The sequence below is a fragment of the Cladosporium halotolerans genome, assembly GCF_011745625.1.
Source record: "Cladosporium halotolerans strain TM138-S3 chromosome Unknown Sca64, whole genome shotgun sequence".
In the NCBI taxonomy this organism is placed as follows: domain Eukaryota; kingdom Fungi; phylum Ascomycota; class Dothideomycetes; order Cladosporiales; family Cladosporiaceae; genus Cladosporium; species Cladosporium halotolerans.
Window position 1 is genome coordinate 13274 of NW_027191515.1, and position 17641 is coordinate 30914.

At 53.4% G+C, this 17641-nt stretch overlaps 4 protein-coding genes across 4 annotated transcripts; 3 read left to right on the plus strand and 1 right to left on the minus strand.

Moving 5' to 3' along the window:
- Window positions 1–2819: 2819 nt before the first annotated feature.
- Window positions 2820–4952, plus strand: WHR41_09278 (uncharacterized protein; the record flags this gene model as incomplete). The annotated part of the gene is made up of 2 exons (XM_069377882.1): window positions 2820–3524; window positions 3576–4952. 2 exons carry the CDS (start codon window positions 2820–2822, stop codon window positions 4950–4952), a joined length of 2082 nt encoding a protein of 693 aa, XP_069225241.1.
- A 3720-nt stretch (window positions 4953–8672) lies between these two features.
- Window positions 8673–9653, minus strand: WHR41_09279 (uncharacterized protein; the record flags this gene model as incomplete). Its single annotated transcript, XM_069377883.1, has 1 exon — window positions 8673–9653. One exon carries the CDS (start codon window positions 9651–9653, stop codon window positions 8673–8675), a length of 981 nt encoding a protein of 326 aa, XP_069225242.1.
- A 1135-nt stretch (window positions 9654–10788) lies between these two features.
- WHR41_09280 (uncharacterized protein) lies at window positions 10789–11136 on the plus strand (the record flags this gene model as incomplete). Its single annotated transcript, XM_069377884.1, has 1 exon — window positions 10789–11136. The coding sequence occupies one exon, from the start codon at window positions 10789–10791 to the stop codon at window positions 11134–11136; it is 348 nt and encodes a 115-aa protein (XP_069225237.1).
- Window positions 11137–15301: 4165 nt separating this feature from the next.
- Window positions 15302–17298, plus strand: WHR41_09281 (uncharacterized protein). The gene is made up of 2 exons (XM_069377885.1): window positions 15302–15953; window positions 16011–17298. The coding sequence occupies exons 1-2, from the start codon at window positions 15460–15462 to the stop codon at window positions 17014–17016; spliced, it is 1500 nt and encodes a 499-aa protein (XP_069225235.1). The 5' UTR covers window positions 15302–15459; the 3' UTR covers window positions 17017–17298.
- Window positions 17299–17641: the final 343 nt, after the last annotated feature.

The following is a 17641-nucleotide window of genomic DNA, read 5'->3' on the forward strand; positions in this document are numbered from 1 at the left end:
CATGTGCCGGACGCTTGAATTATATGCCAGCGGGTGGCAATGGAGGACTCACGAAGCACAAGCAAACCACGGTCCCCCGTCGCAGTGGCGTATTGGTGGGGGTTTCCATTAGTGCACACGCTTATCTCGATGATACTCGAGAGGCAGGATGTGCGTTATGTCTGAGAACCTGCGTCGTACGAGCATCGACTTACTCGGATGAACAACAGAGGGATGATCTCAATCTGAAGATTGATCGTGTTCGTCGGACCTTATGGTAAGGGTGTGCGCTTATGCAAAGGAGAGACCGAGAACATGAGTTGGTGCTATGGATATGCACCTGTACTGCATCCCAAGAAAGCCGGGCTCTCGATAGTGGCACCGGTTCAGGCAAGAGCATTGCGATACGCTACAGTACTGTATGTGTATCATCACAGACTTTCAAGCCGCCGCCGGCTCCAACTGTGTTGGCGGATTGTCCATGAAGCAACGGGTCTGCTGTTCCCGGCGAGTCACGACAACTGTGATGGCCAACCTTTCCTCCGCCGGTGGGCTCGACATTCAAGACGAACCAAGTGCGCAAGGCACTATTCACGATTGTTCCTCACCCCGCACCACACGCGTGATCCGTTTTAAAGTCGCGCAAGCAGCTGGGTAACGCCCGAAAGTTCGCGGCCTGACTCGGACCATGCAGCAACCTTCTGGACTCCGCCGAAACCTTCTCTTATGCTGCCGGCCTGTGGAGGTCAAAGCCGGGGAAATACAGTAGATGGGCTCGGTGCTGCGACCATCTGCTGTGGACACGTTTGTATACGTCGCGCGTTATTGAGATGTTGACTGTATCGTCGCGTGAGTGTTCTAGTCCCGGCAGACGCTGTGACGTCCCATTTGCAGATTCTCATATGCAAGACTATGACCTACGCCAGATCAGAAGGATGGCCTCGATTGCCGGGCCTCGTAAGCCTATCGTGCGTGGCGTCGCTAAACTCGTGTTGATGGGTGGTGACGGCCCGCGCAGCGCGGCGTGAGCGTCGAGAATATGTACATGTGCGGGCGGTACTGTATTCCCCTGGCGTCATTGCAGTATGCATAGAATATAGGTCATGCGTTCGGGGGCCATCGCCAGGTGTGTTTGCCAAGGAAAGCTCGGTTGACTGTCCGGCGCTAATGAGCTTTCGTCAAGGCACACAGGAAACGCATGTTGCAGCTTACAATAGAAATGTCGCGTCTTACAGTACTCAACATCACTCAGCACACGCAACACCAATCTTGGCGTCACCCTCCCAAGTACTCTCATCAACACGACCGGCATCACGATGCAGATGCGGGGCTCGATCTATCAGCGTGGTGATCGACCTCAGCAATGACGAAGCGCAAGATGACGGACATGGCTATGGCGTTCGCAAAATACAATCACTGCAAAGCATTTGCGGCTAGTTGCAGACATTCCCACGTTGAAGAGAAGAAGAGACGGGGAAGGTAGTAGCAGGTGTGAAGGAGTGAGGGCAAAGTGATAGCGGATCATAGGCGATGAGCCTCCGCAGTTCGCGTCTTTCACGGCGCCTGCACACAGGCAGCGACTGACGATTTCGGCTGTGATCTGGCCTTCGAGCCCTTTTTGGTGCGACAGAGCTGCGCTACAGGTTTGTGAAGAAAAGGCCAAAGATGACATCACTTGACAGAGGACCGCCGCGCACGGTTGTAGTTTGTAACGACTAGCCCTTCCACGTTCTCCAACCGTGCGTCGACTCATGGTCTTCAACAGCTTTAGAGCAAGCCATCGCTCGCTCACCTTAGGGGCCGTTCCGCCACTCACGCTTTTGCGTTATACGTAATCGTACCAATCGTGATGGCCAGTGACCCGACTGAAGCATGCTATGCCTAACGTGGAGACAGGTGTGGACCGCAGGTAGGAGTAAGGCGGCCAAACACTGACATTCTGGCATTGAGCCAAGGGTTTTTTCCAAGTTGTCCGGCCAATCTGGAGGTCTTTTGGAGACGGAGACCTGCTTTCGATAGAGATGTTACAGTAGAAGCCGAGCTTGACTTCCCTGCTCACGTTTGTTGTGTACAGATCTCTCAAAGTTCTCCCTCGATCACTTTCGCCCTTGCCAAATACCTTTTCTATCTCCTGTCTTCTTATCCGAGGAATTGTCTCCCTCGAAGGAGAAGACGGGCTCGTGATCGTCCCGCGGCGCATCTTGGTGTTCTGCGGCTGATGCGATCGCTTGGAGAGGGCGGCTGACATGTTGTAGTCTACAACAACTTGTAGACTGGGCCGCGACGGTTTGGTCGATACCTCTTTATTGTTCACCACTAAGTTATGGATCACATGCCTACAACCTGAAGTCTTCTCGCGCCAAAAAGATGAATCGGGGTCGCTGTGCGTCGAGCTGGTGAGAATGGAGACGATGTCGTCGTACTAGACCACAATCTTCGTGGTACAGGACAGTGACAACTGCGCTACTTTCATATTTGGAACGATGGCAAGTGTTGGATGGGTAAGTGAGGGGGAAATCCGGCAGTCATATAAGCCTGGATACTCACGACCGTGTGCTCAGAATGGCAGGTATCCCGGTGTGTCAGACGTTCCGCGAATGGACGTCAGGCAAGTGTTCGACGGTTGGCAGGATCCGTGGGTAACGTAATACTCTACCGCACGAAGTGGAGTACAGCATGGCGTGGCGTTACGGACATCGAGCCCGACTCGTCAAAACCCGCTAGGTAAGTTCATCACTCATCCAAGTTCATGGCCTGATCGATTGTCGTCCCTTCAAGAACGCTCTCTTGTATACGTGTTGGTCTTGGTATCCATTTCTAATTGCCCTCAGTCCTGTGATATGAAGTACACGACAATGCACTACTCATCTTCAGGACACAGTACGCAACCTCGATGCCAACCCGACGCATCGACTGGCCCATCTTCGCTCATCTTTGGGTCGCAAGCCGGGCTACCTTCCCGAGCTATTCTCCAAACAACGCGCGATGATTTGCGATCAAGGCCATGCTTGACACCACTTCGAGACGCGATTCGCGATCTTCATTACTTCTGGCAGAGACTGATCAAATCGGACTCCAATCTCGACTTGGTGCACGAAAACCGGTTTTTACGCAGCCTTGGACTATGGATCGACGGAGGCGACGGAGAATTTGGAACGTCTTCCGACTCGACGGACATGCCAGCGTTCGTGCTCACTTTCATCTTGCACATAGTGCAGTACGTTGAATACTTGACATCCCTCACAGTTGCGGGAGACGACGTACAACATCGAACATTGCAAGGACTGCAAGGTGGCGGTGGCGTGCAAGGGTTTTGCGTCGGATTCCTCAGTGCAGTCGCAATATCGGCTTCCGCAAAGCAAGATGAGATAGCACTCAACGCCGCTCAGTGTCTCAGACTCGCAGTCTGCATCGCCGCGCATGTGGACAAGGATAGAGGCAGGACCGCATCGTCGGAGAAGAGCATCTGCTTTTCTGCTCACGGGCAGCGACAAGACGTGATGGATCGTCCGAGTGTTGTGAGCCTGTTGAGTTCATTTTCGGACGTAAGATACTCGCCTCTGACTAGAAAGGGGCCTTTCGCTAACAGATGGTAGACATACATTGCCGGCTTCTTTGATGCACACTCTTTTACGATCACGACTACCTCAACGATGTATCCCCACGTCACCCAAGTACTTTTAGCTCGTGGATTTGTTTTGAAGACGGTCCCGGTTCGGGGACGATTTCATAGTCTTGTCCACGCCGAGGCAGCGAACAAAATTGCAGCGCTCTTCAATGTTGATGAGAGGTCTCAATTTCCGCGAATCGACCAGTTGCATGCTCCTGTGCGATCCGCAGTCGACGGCATGGTCATTGATCGGGGTAGCCTGTTGCAGCACGCCCTTGAGAACACCCTCCTGGAGCCACTCGACTGGCACCGACTGCTGACAAACACGTTCGATGACAGCGAGCATGCTAGGCGAAACGTCATTGGGTTCGGTGTGACAAACCCAGTGCCTCCTTCACTCCGTCGGACCATGGAACTCGGCGTGACGAGGTTTGAAAGCTGGATCTCAATGCAACCCAATCCACTCACCCAACCCCAGCTCCAAGGCGTGGGTGAAGTCTCGGCTTCGGAGCATGCTACTAGCGGGGGTAATGATTCCTCACCAAGTGGCCGACACGCGCCAGAGGACTTTCCGCCTCACTCCGTGGCTATCGTGGGGATGGCCGGCCGATTTCCTGGCGCAGAGACACCGGAAGAACTCTGGAAGTTGATGGCCGACGGTACGAGCACAGTAGAAGCTGTTCCTGCGGGCAAGTATGGTCTCGACAGCCAATTTGACGACGAACCACGAAGACAGTGGTGGGGGAACCTGCTCCGCAACCCCGAGTGCTTCGATCATGAGTTCTTCAAGAAGTCCCCACGGGAAGCGCAAGCATGGGATCCGCAGCAACGCATCGCGCTTGAGGTCGCATACCAGGCTTTGGAGTCATCGGGGTACTTTGGAACCGCGGCGGCGTCACGAGATCGCGACTATGGCTGTTTCATCGGCGCAGTCATGAACAACTACTACGACAACGTCTCGTGTCACAGGCCGACGGCATACGCTACCCTGGGGACTTCGCGATGTTTCATCAGCGGCGCAATAAGTCACTTCTTTGGCTGGACCGGCCCTGCCATATCCATGGACACGGCGTGTTCCTCGTCGCTCGTTGCCATCAACGCCGCCTGCAAGGCAATCATGGCTGGTGAATGCAGCCGCGCTATCGCTGGAGGTACCAACGTGATAACCAGCCCGTACGACTACCGAAACCTCGCTGCAGCCGGCTTCTTGAGCCCTACAGGTCAGTGCAAACCGTTTGACGCGGATGCAGATGGATACTGCGGTTGGTCTGGTCGTTCTCAAATCATTGGAAACCGCAATCCGGGAAGGGGACAATGTTCTCGGGGTGATCGTGGGCTCGGCAGTCAACCAGAGTTCCAATAACGACAATATCACAATTCCCGACTCGCGCTCTCAGGCAGATCTTCAGAGGAAGGTATTGAAGAGTGCGGACCTATCGCCGGGAGACGTGTCCTACGTCGAGGCACACGGCACGGGCACGGGCGTAGGAGACCCTGTTGAAGTGGCAAGCATACGCGAGGTGTATTGCGGCGTCCAACGGAGGTCGCCACTTTATTTGTCCACATTGAAGGGGAATATCGGTCATAGCGAAGCTGCTGCAGGTGTGGCTGGACTGATCAAGGTTATCTTGATGATGAACCACAACATGATCCCCGGGCAAGCTAGCCACAAGGCACTGAACCCGAATATACCCGAGTTGGACCGGATACAGGATGTGCGATTACACCCAAGTGGAGTACTCATGTACCCACTTACGCTTTACTGTGAGACAGTGGTGTAAGCATATCCCAATCATTGTTTGACGTTATGTCAAGTCTTCCCTAGGAAAAACGATGCTCAAGCATTCTTTATGCAGGCAACGAGTACCCGCAGACACAAAAGCGGTGTCCCCCCAACGTGGTTGCGGTTGAATATCGTTCAGATGAGAAATGTGGTATGCCTCGCTAAACGGTTTCTAAAAGAAAAGAATCATCGTTCGAGCTGACATGTAACAGGCGACTGCCGAGACTCGGCCTCGACACTGTCCAAATCCCAGAAGAGACTGAAATGATTCAAGCCACCAAAACCATCGGAATCATTATGAACGACAAATACAAGATAGCAAAAGGTATCTTGGGGCCTTACATACAGAGGATGTTGACAGATGTATCATGGCTCGGTGGGCACGCTCTGATGTGTCTTTCCGCTACCTTGATCACTTTCAACAGAACGGAATGAATATCGAAGCCCAAAGCATCTACAACAGTATTTCCTCCACATTGTCTTGTGATGAGCACTCTAAGAGTCTCCCACCTGAGCGTTGCTGATATGACCAGCAGATGCACCAATGCTCAAGGTCTTGAGAAACATGCGATCCCGAAGGATCTTGTTCGGCAATATTTTGCCGTCGCGTTGTGGTTATTCAGGGAGGCTTGTAGGTGCGGTAGGACGTCCATGAAGAAGGTGTCGGATTTGTTCGTCGTGCAAAAGCGAAGTGCGATCTCCACCGTTTAATCGCTTCGTTCCGGGAACGATACGCAGTCGTGGTCATCATCGAGGTTTGAGCTTGTGAATTACTGCTTTGAAGAAGTCGGAGCAGAATTTTTGCATCGCCATCCCAGATTTTTTCGAGCAGAATCGACTGGGCTAGCTAGGAGGGCAAGCCAAACGACCGCTTATTATGGTGCATCCCAGTCATTCCGTTCAGCAATGATGCAAAATCTTTTGGCAGCCTTGCACGTGGTAATGATCATTGCGTTCTCGCTGCTAGGAGCTTCGGGTAATTAAACCAAGAAGTCGGGGGCGACGTGTCGGTATGGCACCATCAGCGAGTCGATTGGACAAAGCTCCCTATACGGTGCGTGGCCCTTGTTTCGTGACATTCGCACAATTTGCAGTGATCTATGCAAAGCTTGAGGCGGTCCCGGAGCCTGTGGAGTAAAGACTGAGTCGCGGCTGGGATCTTAGCCCCGGTCAAACCATTGGTGGTGGTTTCTTCATGCGTCGGCTCGAAAACTTCCGCCTCCATCAATTGGGGGATGCAGAGCGGGTCGTTGGGTGACCGTACTCCAATCCGTACATCCCCAAGCGACTTGACGGGGATTTTGGCCGAATAGGACTCGTAAGCAACGTGCATGACACACGTCAGTGATCCTTCGGCGGGAGCAGTCAATGCACCCCAGCCGCGAGCGATTAAGCAGGTGACGCTTTCAACTTCTGATTCAATCCCTCATACACCTTCTTGAGCCACGTTGTTACCCGAATGTGAAGTAACACGATGCAGGTCGTCGCACACCACGAGATCCTCATCCGCTTTGCTGCATATGTGCGCGGACACGGTGTATAGACAGGGCCGCTGTCCTGCAATTCACGCTGAACCTACTACCGTAAGTCACCGTACTCATATGTTCAAAGAAGGCCTAGATAAAGCCTACGACAAAATAAGATGCAGTCTAGGTGGCTCGCATAGCGCATTCATCTTCTTAACAAGCCCACTGGCTTCCGCATCATCCGCTTAGCGTCTCCATGCATCTGCCGAACGCTATCGCGACTCATCTCAAAGTCTACAGTCAGTTGATATCCTCCCCCTAACTGCACCACGGCTCTACTGGAAAATGCCGTATTCAGGAGGGTTTGGCACGGGGCAGCCTTCCGTTTCTGCCTCGAGTGCTGGTGCGTAACCTTTGCTAGCGATTGCTGCAACATGTGGGCGGCATCGAACTCCACCAAGGGCTGATGATGCGCCTCGTGGAGACGCGAAAAGCAAACCAAGATCACTAACATTAGATTGCATTGAGCGTCAAGGTGGCGTCTGTTAAAGATACGTGGGTTGGAAGAGAGTTAATTGATGATCTATCAAGTGGGAGCATGCCTGACCTATATACAGCAGTGGGTGACGAATGTGGCGCTGCCGATCTTCAACAGCGTCGGAAGAAAGTGCCCTATGCTAATCGGAGCAGTCCGGATGATAAAGTAGGACTGGAGATTGATGACCCTCTAGTTGTGCTATGACCTAGCTGCGGCGGCTAATATGCATCTTCGATGAATCACCGCATACTGCGAGGGCTATTGGAAAGCAAAGGCGTAGGATGCTTGAACACTCTGCGTTGCCCTCGTTGTCATCTCCTCCAGCAAGCTCGAAGCGTCTTTGTCAGCGTCGCCAAATCTGGACGAAGGCTGGTGCTAGACTCCATCGTTTTCGTCAAAGGCTATGCTTGCCTCCACTCTCGGCTTAGTGCCGGGGATGTAACCAGGAGGTCGCGTGCCGTCTTATTAAGAATGCTATCTACTTTTGGGGCATATCTACTTTTGCACCCCTGAAATTGAGGTAGCTCTCATGGATAAACACCTTGATGCTGGGCGTCCTTGTCGGGCCTCTAAAGTAGGAGATCGAGGCCCATTCGAGTAAGGTGGCGGTGGTGGCGTTGACCAGGTACTGGAGCTCCTGTTCGATCGTTTGAGCGCAGCAGCCCTCTGTGAGTGTTGCATGAGCTGGCAGACGCTCCGATTGGCTGGCAAACGAGAAGATGCCGCGTGAAGATAACAATTGCTTGTCGATTGGTTGCCTGATAATCTTGCGCCAGACTCAAGTCGCGCAGACAACAGCATATCCTTTGCAGTCGTTAGTCAGCTGATGCCGGTGTTGCCACTTTACCAGCAGGTGCAGGAGCAGCGTTGCCATGGGTCCATTGATCATATCCGTCTTACCTTGCTTTGCATCGATATGCAGGTGCCCTTGCCTAGAGATCTTCTTCTGATCGCGATTGGCCCCCACTAACTTACAGCAAACCAGAAGCTAACCCTATCATCATAGCGACTGTACACAAACCTCAGTCACCGTCAAGTCATACCATCTCAGCTCACGGCAATTCGGCCAACACGAAGATGTGCGCCACGAACTCGATCGATCCGACTGCTACCAGCGTGCCCGTCGGTGAGAGCGATAATATGAGCGACTTCAACGGTTTCTTCTTCTTCACAACTTCCGTCGACTCGACGATGGGCCGGCAAGCCTTTACTAATGATGACCTCCGTATAATAGTATCATAGAAATGCTCTCCATAATCTCGCAGCCATCGTAAACTCCAGAGATGGTGTCCCAAATCATGTACTAAGAACATGCGTGACGATCCTCGATAGGCCCTGTTGGTCTCCATCAATGGAATTGGCGAGCTTTTCGTCTACCCAACCCCTAGTGTATCCGCCTCCAAAGTCGATAATCCAAGCATTGTTCTCACCATCTATCAGAACATTGTCTGCCTTCGCGTCTCCCCAAACAATACCAGACGTGTGCAACTCCATTAGCGTTGTGGTCACTTGTTCGATCCACTTGTTCCGTAGTTGTAAACTGGTATGTCGTTCCAGGGCGCGGGAAAGTGTCACTGACCCGCATCCTATGTGCTCTAGTAGAAGACCAACGATTCTTCCAGGTCGTTCCCCTACGAGTCCACAGAGTCGAGATATGCGGCTTTGTTCCAAGTTCGCCTGCTTGATCTTCGCGTACGTTTCTAACTCGCGTGGGACAAAGTTGTGCTTGAAGAAGTAACGGCCTCCAGCATCAGTTACCACTTCTCGAGGACGCTGAGAAAAGGCGGCTTCGACAGATGAGGCACAGATCGTGACCTCGCACGGCTCGAGGAAGGGCCATAGATGTCCTAACCTCTCAAAAACGTCCAAGTGGTTTGAGTGAAATTCCGAGACGTTGTCTTGATCGTCCTTGAGCGTGAATTTGTCATCGGGGGTGGCGTATAGGGCGAGGTGATAGATCTTTCTGTTGTAGAAATCATGAAGGGTTGGCTTCGGAGGAATAGCATGCGACGTCAACTTCAAAAAATGACGATCGCAGCCAATGAGTATCCAGTCGTAAAAATCATCTTCGGTCGCATCTTGCGGCTGTGGGTCTCTGTCGCCGCCTACAACTTTGAGATATTGGAGATATTGTGTCCTGATATTCACAGAGCTTGCCAGATTCTTCTCCAATATGCTGATGCGGATCCTAATGGTACCGAATCTTATCACTAAGCTCGAGTCGTGGTTGAGCTCGCTGGAAGTGAATTCTTCGACGCATACCTGCGGCAAATCCATGTCGTCGTAGCGGAAGTCAAGGATTTCTTTTCTACGGCGCCTGCGGACACGAACACTCTACTGGTGTGCCGGGGCTAAGCAGCGAGCGTTCTTTAGTTGTTGAGAGTTGTGCGTACAATGATGATGTTGTATTAGTGAACACCTCTAGGTCACTCGACAAGCATGGAGGTACAAACAAGAAAAGCGGTAAGCGCAGAGCGCTGGGCGTTGCGCACGGATGTCGTAGATTTGCCAAGTTCCGAGGCGGAGCCGAAGCTGTTTCTAGAGACATTTCATGTTGGCGCATGACCGGAATCGTCGGCCCGGGGGCATTGTAGCCATCATGATTCAGTTTCACACAATAGCTCTTACCGTCAACGTGCATAGACCCTTGCTTCCAATGAACAACCAGCCTTGTCGAGTTCCAAAAGATGTGGCTGCTCCGGCTGCTCCGGCTTCTCCACAAACCCTTCCTATTGACGAGGCGCTCGCATAGCACTTGCCTCGCTTCGTCACATAGATATGTCACTCTGCTGGTACCTCGAACACAGTCTTGTTTCCGACGGGAGGGGGGAAAGGGGGTATAAAAGACCTTATCCCGTGGTAGTGAAGTTCATAGGATGATGATTAGACGTTACAAGAACCCCAAAGAATGTGTTCGAGATCCTACAGACAGTATCGTTGTGGACATAGGAGATGGGACGAGCCCGACTACTGTCAGAATGCAACCTACAACCGCCAAACCAGACGCTGGAACATGTGTAGGACCCAAAGGATCACAAGCGCTACCGCCGTGGAGGGTCCGTGTCCAGAACCTCAATGCTATCTCACGGATCTCGTGCGACTCGGCTGGACGTGTTGCTCATGCCGCTTTACGCAAAATCGGGGTAACACCTTTTGCAGAGGGCCTCCGGGTCCGCCCAACCCGCGTATCTCTGCATGCCTTCACAATGTCTGCGCACGGTGCCGTCTCACAAGATAGCATGTCACAAAACCCCGATTCAGCTTCTCTTGGCGAAACTCTCGCTGTCGTTGAAGAGAAGCGACCGTCGTTACCAATCGTTTCTGCTGGAAGCACTCCATCAGGAGCTATTACTTCGGCCACAACAGCTGCCATCGCCATCGTCGTCCTGCTTGCAGATGCGATCGAGGAAACATGCTGTCAGAGCTGGATTGGCACGGTAGCAGATACGCTCGACTTAAACAGGTCCAGGAGGACTTGGTCGAGCATAAGATGGATGAAACTCCAAGGGTTCTCCATATCGTCCATGCCAGCCATTGCCTCCACTACAACGATGCCGACACCGCCGGTGCCGGCAACATCAACATCACCGACGCCAACGATCGCAACATTGCTCATGCTGGCGATCACCACCAACACGACAATGATGCCCGCACTACGATGTTTTCCTTTCGCGAGCGCATCCTCACGCGCAATGTTGTGTGCCGGCTTGGAAGTACAAGATGGGAGGAGTGGAACAGTGAAGAGTCCTTTGTCTTTTGAGTTCAGTGACTCCTCACTACTATGCGCAACGGAATTCTACATAGCATCCCTTTTCTGCCAATCACAGAAGGCTAGTCCCGCGCCCTCCCGGCTTTCAGCGGCGCTATAGTGAGCGCTACCCACAATTGATTGATTTGATTTGATTTGATATTCCATTATCCCGGTGTAGCTCCCTTACGGGTCCATGCGGGCTGTTCACTATGTATGATATCAAGGAGGAAAACCGTAGCCAGAAGCCCGGGTGAAAACTCCTTCTCCTGTAGTGAGTGGCAATTGCCCTTCTGCCAGTGATTCTACGATACAGTTAGAAGTAGCTGTGCGCCTCCACACGCTTCAGCGATCGCCATCATCTTCGTCCACATACGTCCCCGGCCTTCGTCCCCTTCGCCTTGGTTTTGTCTCGTCCATTGTCCTGGCCAGCGAGAACTGGGTAAGAACATCCCGCTGCAAGAACCATCGCGTCACCGCACGCAAGCCCGCCGCCGTCGACAAGAGCCTGGTGAAGTCGGTCGTCTTTGCCTCTGCCAGCATCTCTATCCGAAATACCTAAAGGGTAACAGACCTGTGTGTCATTTCGTGAATTAGTGACGAGATGTGCGCATCTGCGCGTATATGCAATTCCGGGGCTATAGGTCATTAGCTCTGTGTCATATGCTCATACACCACATTCTTGCTGCCAAGACAACAAACATCGACACGAATTATTTCAGGATTTTTGCTGCGATGCTGCGGCGACAACAAATTCGCAAATGAAGCCGTCGACGCTCGACAGTCCCACTACACAGACCCCGCAAGCCACACTGACAAGCGCCACACAAGCCACACTCGCGAGCTTAGGGTTAGTGTTGGGGCTCAGCCATAACGTAGATCAATCGAAGGATGCTGCGCCGACAACGCGAAGAAGCAAAAATTGAGATTAAGGATGATTACCGTGTCAGCAGAGAAAGATTGCGAAGAGTTTCGAACGGAAACTCTGATGGTGTTGTGCGGATCAGCCGCGCACTGTGAGTTTGCCGTAAATGTGGTGCGTGATGGAGATTTGAGCAAACCAAACGACGAACGTTGCGAAACATTGACGTCGATATGTAATAGATGTATTGGGATAGAAATGAAGATCAACTCGTATCAACAAAGACAGCGGCGAACCACGCTAGTCTACCTCTGAGCTATCGGACGAGTCCAAGATTATTTGCATTTGAGGAACACCTTTTCCACCAGGAGTGGCCTTTCTTGGGGAAACGCCGTGATCTTGACTGGGTCGAACCTCACTACCGTCGTACAAATGCCGTTCCACCCGCTCCAGCCCATGGACACACGGGACAAGATCGGCTTCCAACGAAGCCAATGCACGCAAGACGAAGGCACGACAAGAATCGCAGCAGCGTGCCGACATCCTGGCAGTGTCCGTATTGACCGACCTTAGTTCCTGGTACAAGTCGACAAACTTACTAAACACCAATGCGATACCGGGACCGTCACACGTGGAATCGTCGCCCGACGCGCCTGTGTGTGGAGGCGAAATACTATCGTGGCGGCCGGCGGAGCCAAGCGAGTTTTGCGTCAACTGGGGTGAGGAGTCCAACGCCGCCAGCTCATCGGAAGTCGGAAGTCTCCTGATCAACTGGTTTTTGAACCTCTTCACCTATAGGATGGAGATTCGGGGCCGGGTTCCTTGTGTAGCACTGGTTTCTTCGAGGAACCTACGAATCCGCCGGGTGTTTTGTACAGCAGCGGGTGTCTTGTACGGCAGCGGGCGTTTTGTACAGCAGCGGGTGTCTTGTACAGCAGCGGGTGTCTTGTACGGCAGCGGGTGTCTTGTACGGCAGCGGGTGTCTTGTACAGCAGCGGAGATTTTGTACGGCAGCGAAAGTGAGCGCGAAAGGATCGATTCAGACGTGCAACTAATGATAATTCATTGCAGCAATATATACGGTGGAATAAATGCCCACACTTTCAAACGGCATGAAGTTCCGCGTCATTCAAGATCGACGGCCCAAAAGTGTGAAGCGTGATCTAAGATGAACGAGTTCGTACCGGAAGGAGAGACGTAAAGGACAGGCTCGCGAAGTCGATCAGACAAATTCATGGGATTCTTCGGTTAGAGCGTGGTAACAATACAGATACCACGCTTGACCGACAGCGACGACGGAAGGGCGCATCTTGGGACGGCGGGAGAAGAGGGCTCTCTCGTTGTAAAGTACAAGTCGGCACGTTCCGATGCTCGGCAGTGAGGCAGTGCTAAAGAACCAAGGGAGGCGCACTTGAAGTGGCACGCACTTGCCGCGGCACCGGCCGGCTGAAAAGCTTCAGCCAATCAGCTGCCCCAGACGGCGTCCGGCGAGCATGTGGAGCAGACCAGGATGAACAGAGTGCAGAGAAGCCGAAGCGGCAGTTGGGTGAGTTAATCGAGACGTCACTGCTTGTCGAGCAAACGAGTCTTTGGCGCAGAAGAAAAAGCGTACGCCAGGAGATGAAACAAGTGACCCGGAAAGACCGTGGCGAGCGATAGTAGCGTTGTAGAAAGAAGCTTGAGGAGATGCTGGCGTTGCGACGGTCTGGCCAGTGGAGCTGGCACGCTCGACACAGCACGGGTGAGCTTTAATGGTCGCGGAAAGAACGACCGGTCCGGTGAGGTCGGAGCGGGCGGGATTGACAGCACGCTGATGCATGAGAAGTCAGGTATCTGGATGCGCGCTGGGCGAGGACGCTGTCTGCGCTCCCACAACAGGCCCATGTCTGAGCGATGCCGCCAACACAGTCGTCTCCACCCGTGGTGTTCGTGTCGGTCCAGTGTGGAATGAGAGCGTCTTGGACCAGGCTGGCCAGGCCACTGGGCTCGTTCGGTTGTCTTATTCGTCGAACGCGCAAAGATGCTTACACGGCCGGTGGCAGGGTTTGCACGAAGTTGGCAGGGAGCAGAAGAACGGAACGAAGGTGAGGGATGTGAATGGCTGGAAGATATAGGAGCGAGCTGCTGTAAGAGCGGATCGGTGGCTACCAAGACGCAGAATGATCGCAGAAGCGCGGCTACTTCTCAGAGCTCCGTAGAGCCAACCGCCGCGCCAGACAACGGCACCGGAGGAATAATGGATTTGATGCAGCATAGCTCGACCGGCTTGCAGAGACATGTATAGTAGAGATTGCAGGTAGCCACAGAAAGGGACACGGCGCGTGCGAAGCGAGGACCAGTCAGCAACAGGACCGTCGTGGGATGCACGCGAAAGGTGAAGTGGCAGCTCAGGAAGTGCAGTGACCAGACGGACGGGCGGCAAACGGCGCGACGGCAGAGGTTGAAGAAGACCGGGATCCACTCTCGAGGCGGCACAGCAAAGTCACGACGCCGACAGCAGCGGTGTGGGGGGCCAGCAGAGCGGGAGGAAGCCGGGGCCGCCGGCCATGGGACTGGCGATGGACGACGAACGAGAAGACGATCTTGCCAAAGGCAAGGAGCCCAGCGGACGGGTGCCGAAGCATGCACGTCGGTATGAGAGAAAAGGGCGGGGGAATGGCCATTCGAGTGCCCAAATCATGGGCCGGTGTTTTGGTCTTCCTGCGAAAGCTGGCGGGCTCGTCGCGCTCTTGTGCATTTTGTATGTGTTCTCCCAACTCTTGCTCATCTTTGATGTCGAGTCGGCGTTCTCGTTGTTGGCAGCCGGATCGGCGGCGGTCGGGGCCTGTTGCCTGTTGGCGCGCGGTGCGCGCAGGCTTTGTCGTGTCGTGCAGAGTTTACCGACGCCTGGACCGCGAGGTGGGCAGCCACGTCGACCATGTCGGGCATTGTCGATGGGTAGGGGTCGTCGAGTGATGACTTTGTGCGAGACTGCCGCATGGGCTCATCGCTTTTCTCCAAAATGGAGTACTGCTCAGAATTCCGTTGGCTATAGTAGTGAGAGAAGATCAGTATAGTGCGCATCTCTCACATGTTGGAAAGAAGAACCTGTTTCCAAGCAAACCCACATTGTAATGACAGCATTGCCGGACGGAGAGCGCACACCTTTACGTGGTGTCCGGTGTGAGTAGCTGCTTATGCAGTGAAACCAAGTGCGCTACAAAACAGCCCAATCGCGTCACTCGGGCTGGCGCCGCCTTCGCGTTTCGCCTTCACACGGGCCACTGGAGCTGAAGCCAGCGCGTTCAGAAGCGTTGGTCCCGCGAACGATTTGATGACAACATTGACTTTGCAACTCTAATGCCACTTCCTGTACAGTCAGAACATCACTAGAACGTTTCGCGTCTCCGTATTGTCAACAAATTCTAGCACAGACGATATACCATGCATAGGCAATCTCTCGGTAAGCGCCACATGAGGCGCATCTGAAGACGATGTCAAACAACAGGGCGCAACTAAGAAGGGAGAACAATGACCAAGCGCGAGTATTATCCCCGCTGGAGGAGATGCCGACGGAGATCATGCGCATAATAGCGGCGAGCGAGCTGGAAACTTCTCAGGCCGTCATTCGGGCTCAAGGCGGATGCTTACGATTTGAGTTGAACCCTGCGATATTGCAAACCTCAAAGACGATATTCACCAAGTGTGTCAAGCCTTGGCGAGATAATCGACCGGTGCGAATAACATACAAGGGCGGTCCAGGCTTCAGACCTACTGCATTCGTCCCCGTCCTCGGAAACGATGCGTACAAGATTCTCACAACACCGCACGAGGTGGCACACACGACTTTTGTAGCCGATATCAATGTGGCTCAACAGCTGCCGAGCGAAGACGACGACAGTGCCATTCCCACGGAAAACGTATGCGTCATCACCTTGGATGCAGCCTGTACATGGCTTACAATCTTGGGTTGCATGCAATCCGCCGAGTATGCCTATGCTGAAGAACCCCCAGCATTCAGACTTGATCTGATCGTTCATCAAAGGGATAGAATCTCTAGCTCAACAGGCGGCGATCTCTACCAAGCCATTGCGTTGATGCTCCAGAGCAGCACTAGGCTTAGTGTTGATACGACGCAAAATGAAGGTAGTCAAGTGATAGGCTCAAAAGAAAGAATCTGGGCATCGCCACGCGATGCGGTCGTAATCGGAGGCTCAATCTATGTCACTTGGATCTCATCTTTATTGGCTCATGGACACGCTCTTTCAGCACTCCGGAATTCTGAAGCTCAACTAGACTATTGCAGCTACACCTGCAAACAACTCATCGGCCTCCACCGCCTGGAAGCCGGCTCCGCCGCCATGAAAAGCCTAACACAGCCCGAACAGTCGATTCTTGCTCGGCGAGCTTGTGCAGCGCTCCTTAACTGGACCTACGAGTACCACCGCGACGCCCGAGACGAAGGGTCACTCGCCAGGCTCAAAGAAAGCTGGCAGGTTCAGGAAGACGGCACGTGTACAATCGAGGGCTGCCCTTGTTTGCTTTGGACTGGATTAGACCTTGCAGATGGACGTGGAGTGTCGCGTGACGACGCTGCAAGATACGGCATCGACCTTCTACCTTGGCTCGAAGTTCATCGCTGGACTATCGCCCTCCATTGCCGTAGGCGGCTGGTCGAAGGAGACTATGATGGTCTGGTGGATGCAAGAGAAGAGATGCTCACAGTCAAAGCGTGGATACAGCCGGACGAGCTGCAAGGAAGCTTCACCCAGGATTTGGAATCGTTCACCATAGCTGCGTCAATGGGCATCCGCAGTCTGGCGAATCACCGCGGCATCGAAATGAGTGATGAAGACGATGAAGCTCAGGTTGATATATTATGGAACAGCCTTAATTTGGAAAAGGAACGAGTTGAGTCGTCGGTAGAGTGGCGAGTGCATAAACATTCTATTGCACTGGAGGCTGCTACGCGCGTCTCATCCCGCATGATTGTCGAGGCCGACATCGTCCCAGTACGATTGCTGGCTTCGCTCCTTGACCAGCACAGGTGATGGTGTCACAGTACTACATCAATTCAGCATGGCAACAAGCGGCGAATATCGGTCCAGGGATATATGGGTCAGCTTGGCCTCGCGTGGAGACTTGATGCGGTAGCCGTAAGCCGTAGGGTGGAGCTTCAATGCATTCAGCAGACAGAAACGCGATACGCCCACGTGGCAGTCTCGCACAAAGTCACCATTTGACGACCCCGACCCATCGACAACGCCCGACATGGGCGATGAGGCCGCCCACCCTATCGTCCAACCGTCGGGAAAACTCTGCAGACACGACCAGACCTGCACGCACAACGCGCCCGCAGGCAACACGACTTCACCACCACCGCCACCGACAGGGCTCGACATGGTCGGCATGGCCCTTCACCTCGCCTTCTAGCCGTCGGGAAACCCTGCACGTCACGACAAGGCCTGTGCGCACGCCGCACCCGCAGGCAACACGACTTCACCACCGCCACCAACAATGACAACGCCGACTCGACATCACAGATGGGCAAGAGTCGGAAGGATACGCAAGAAGTACATAAGAGCGCGATGAGCCCAACATGTCTCGCAGGAAGACCAATACATAGGCCCATAAGATAAGATGAGTCACATGAGACAAGACACCCAGCACGAGCAC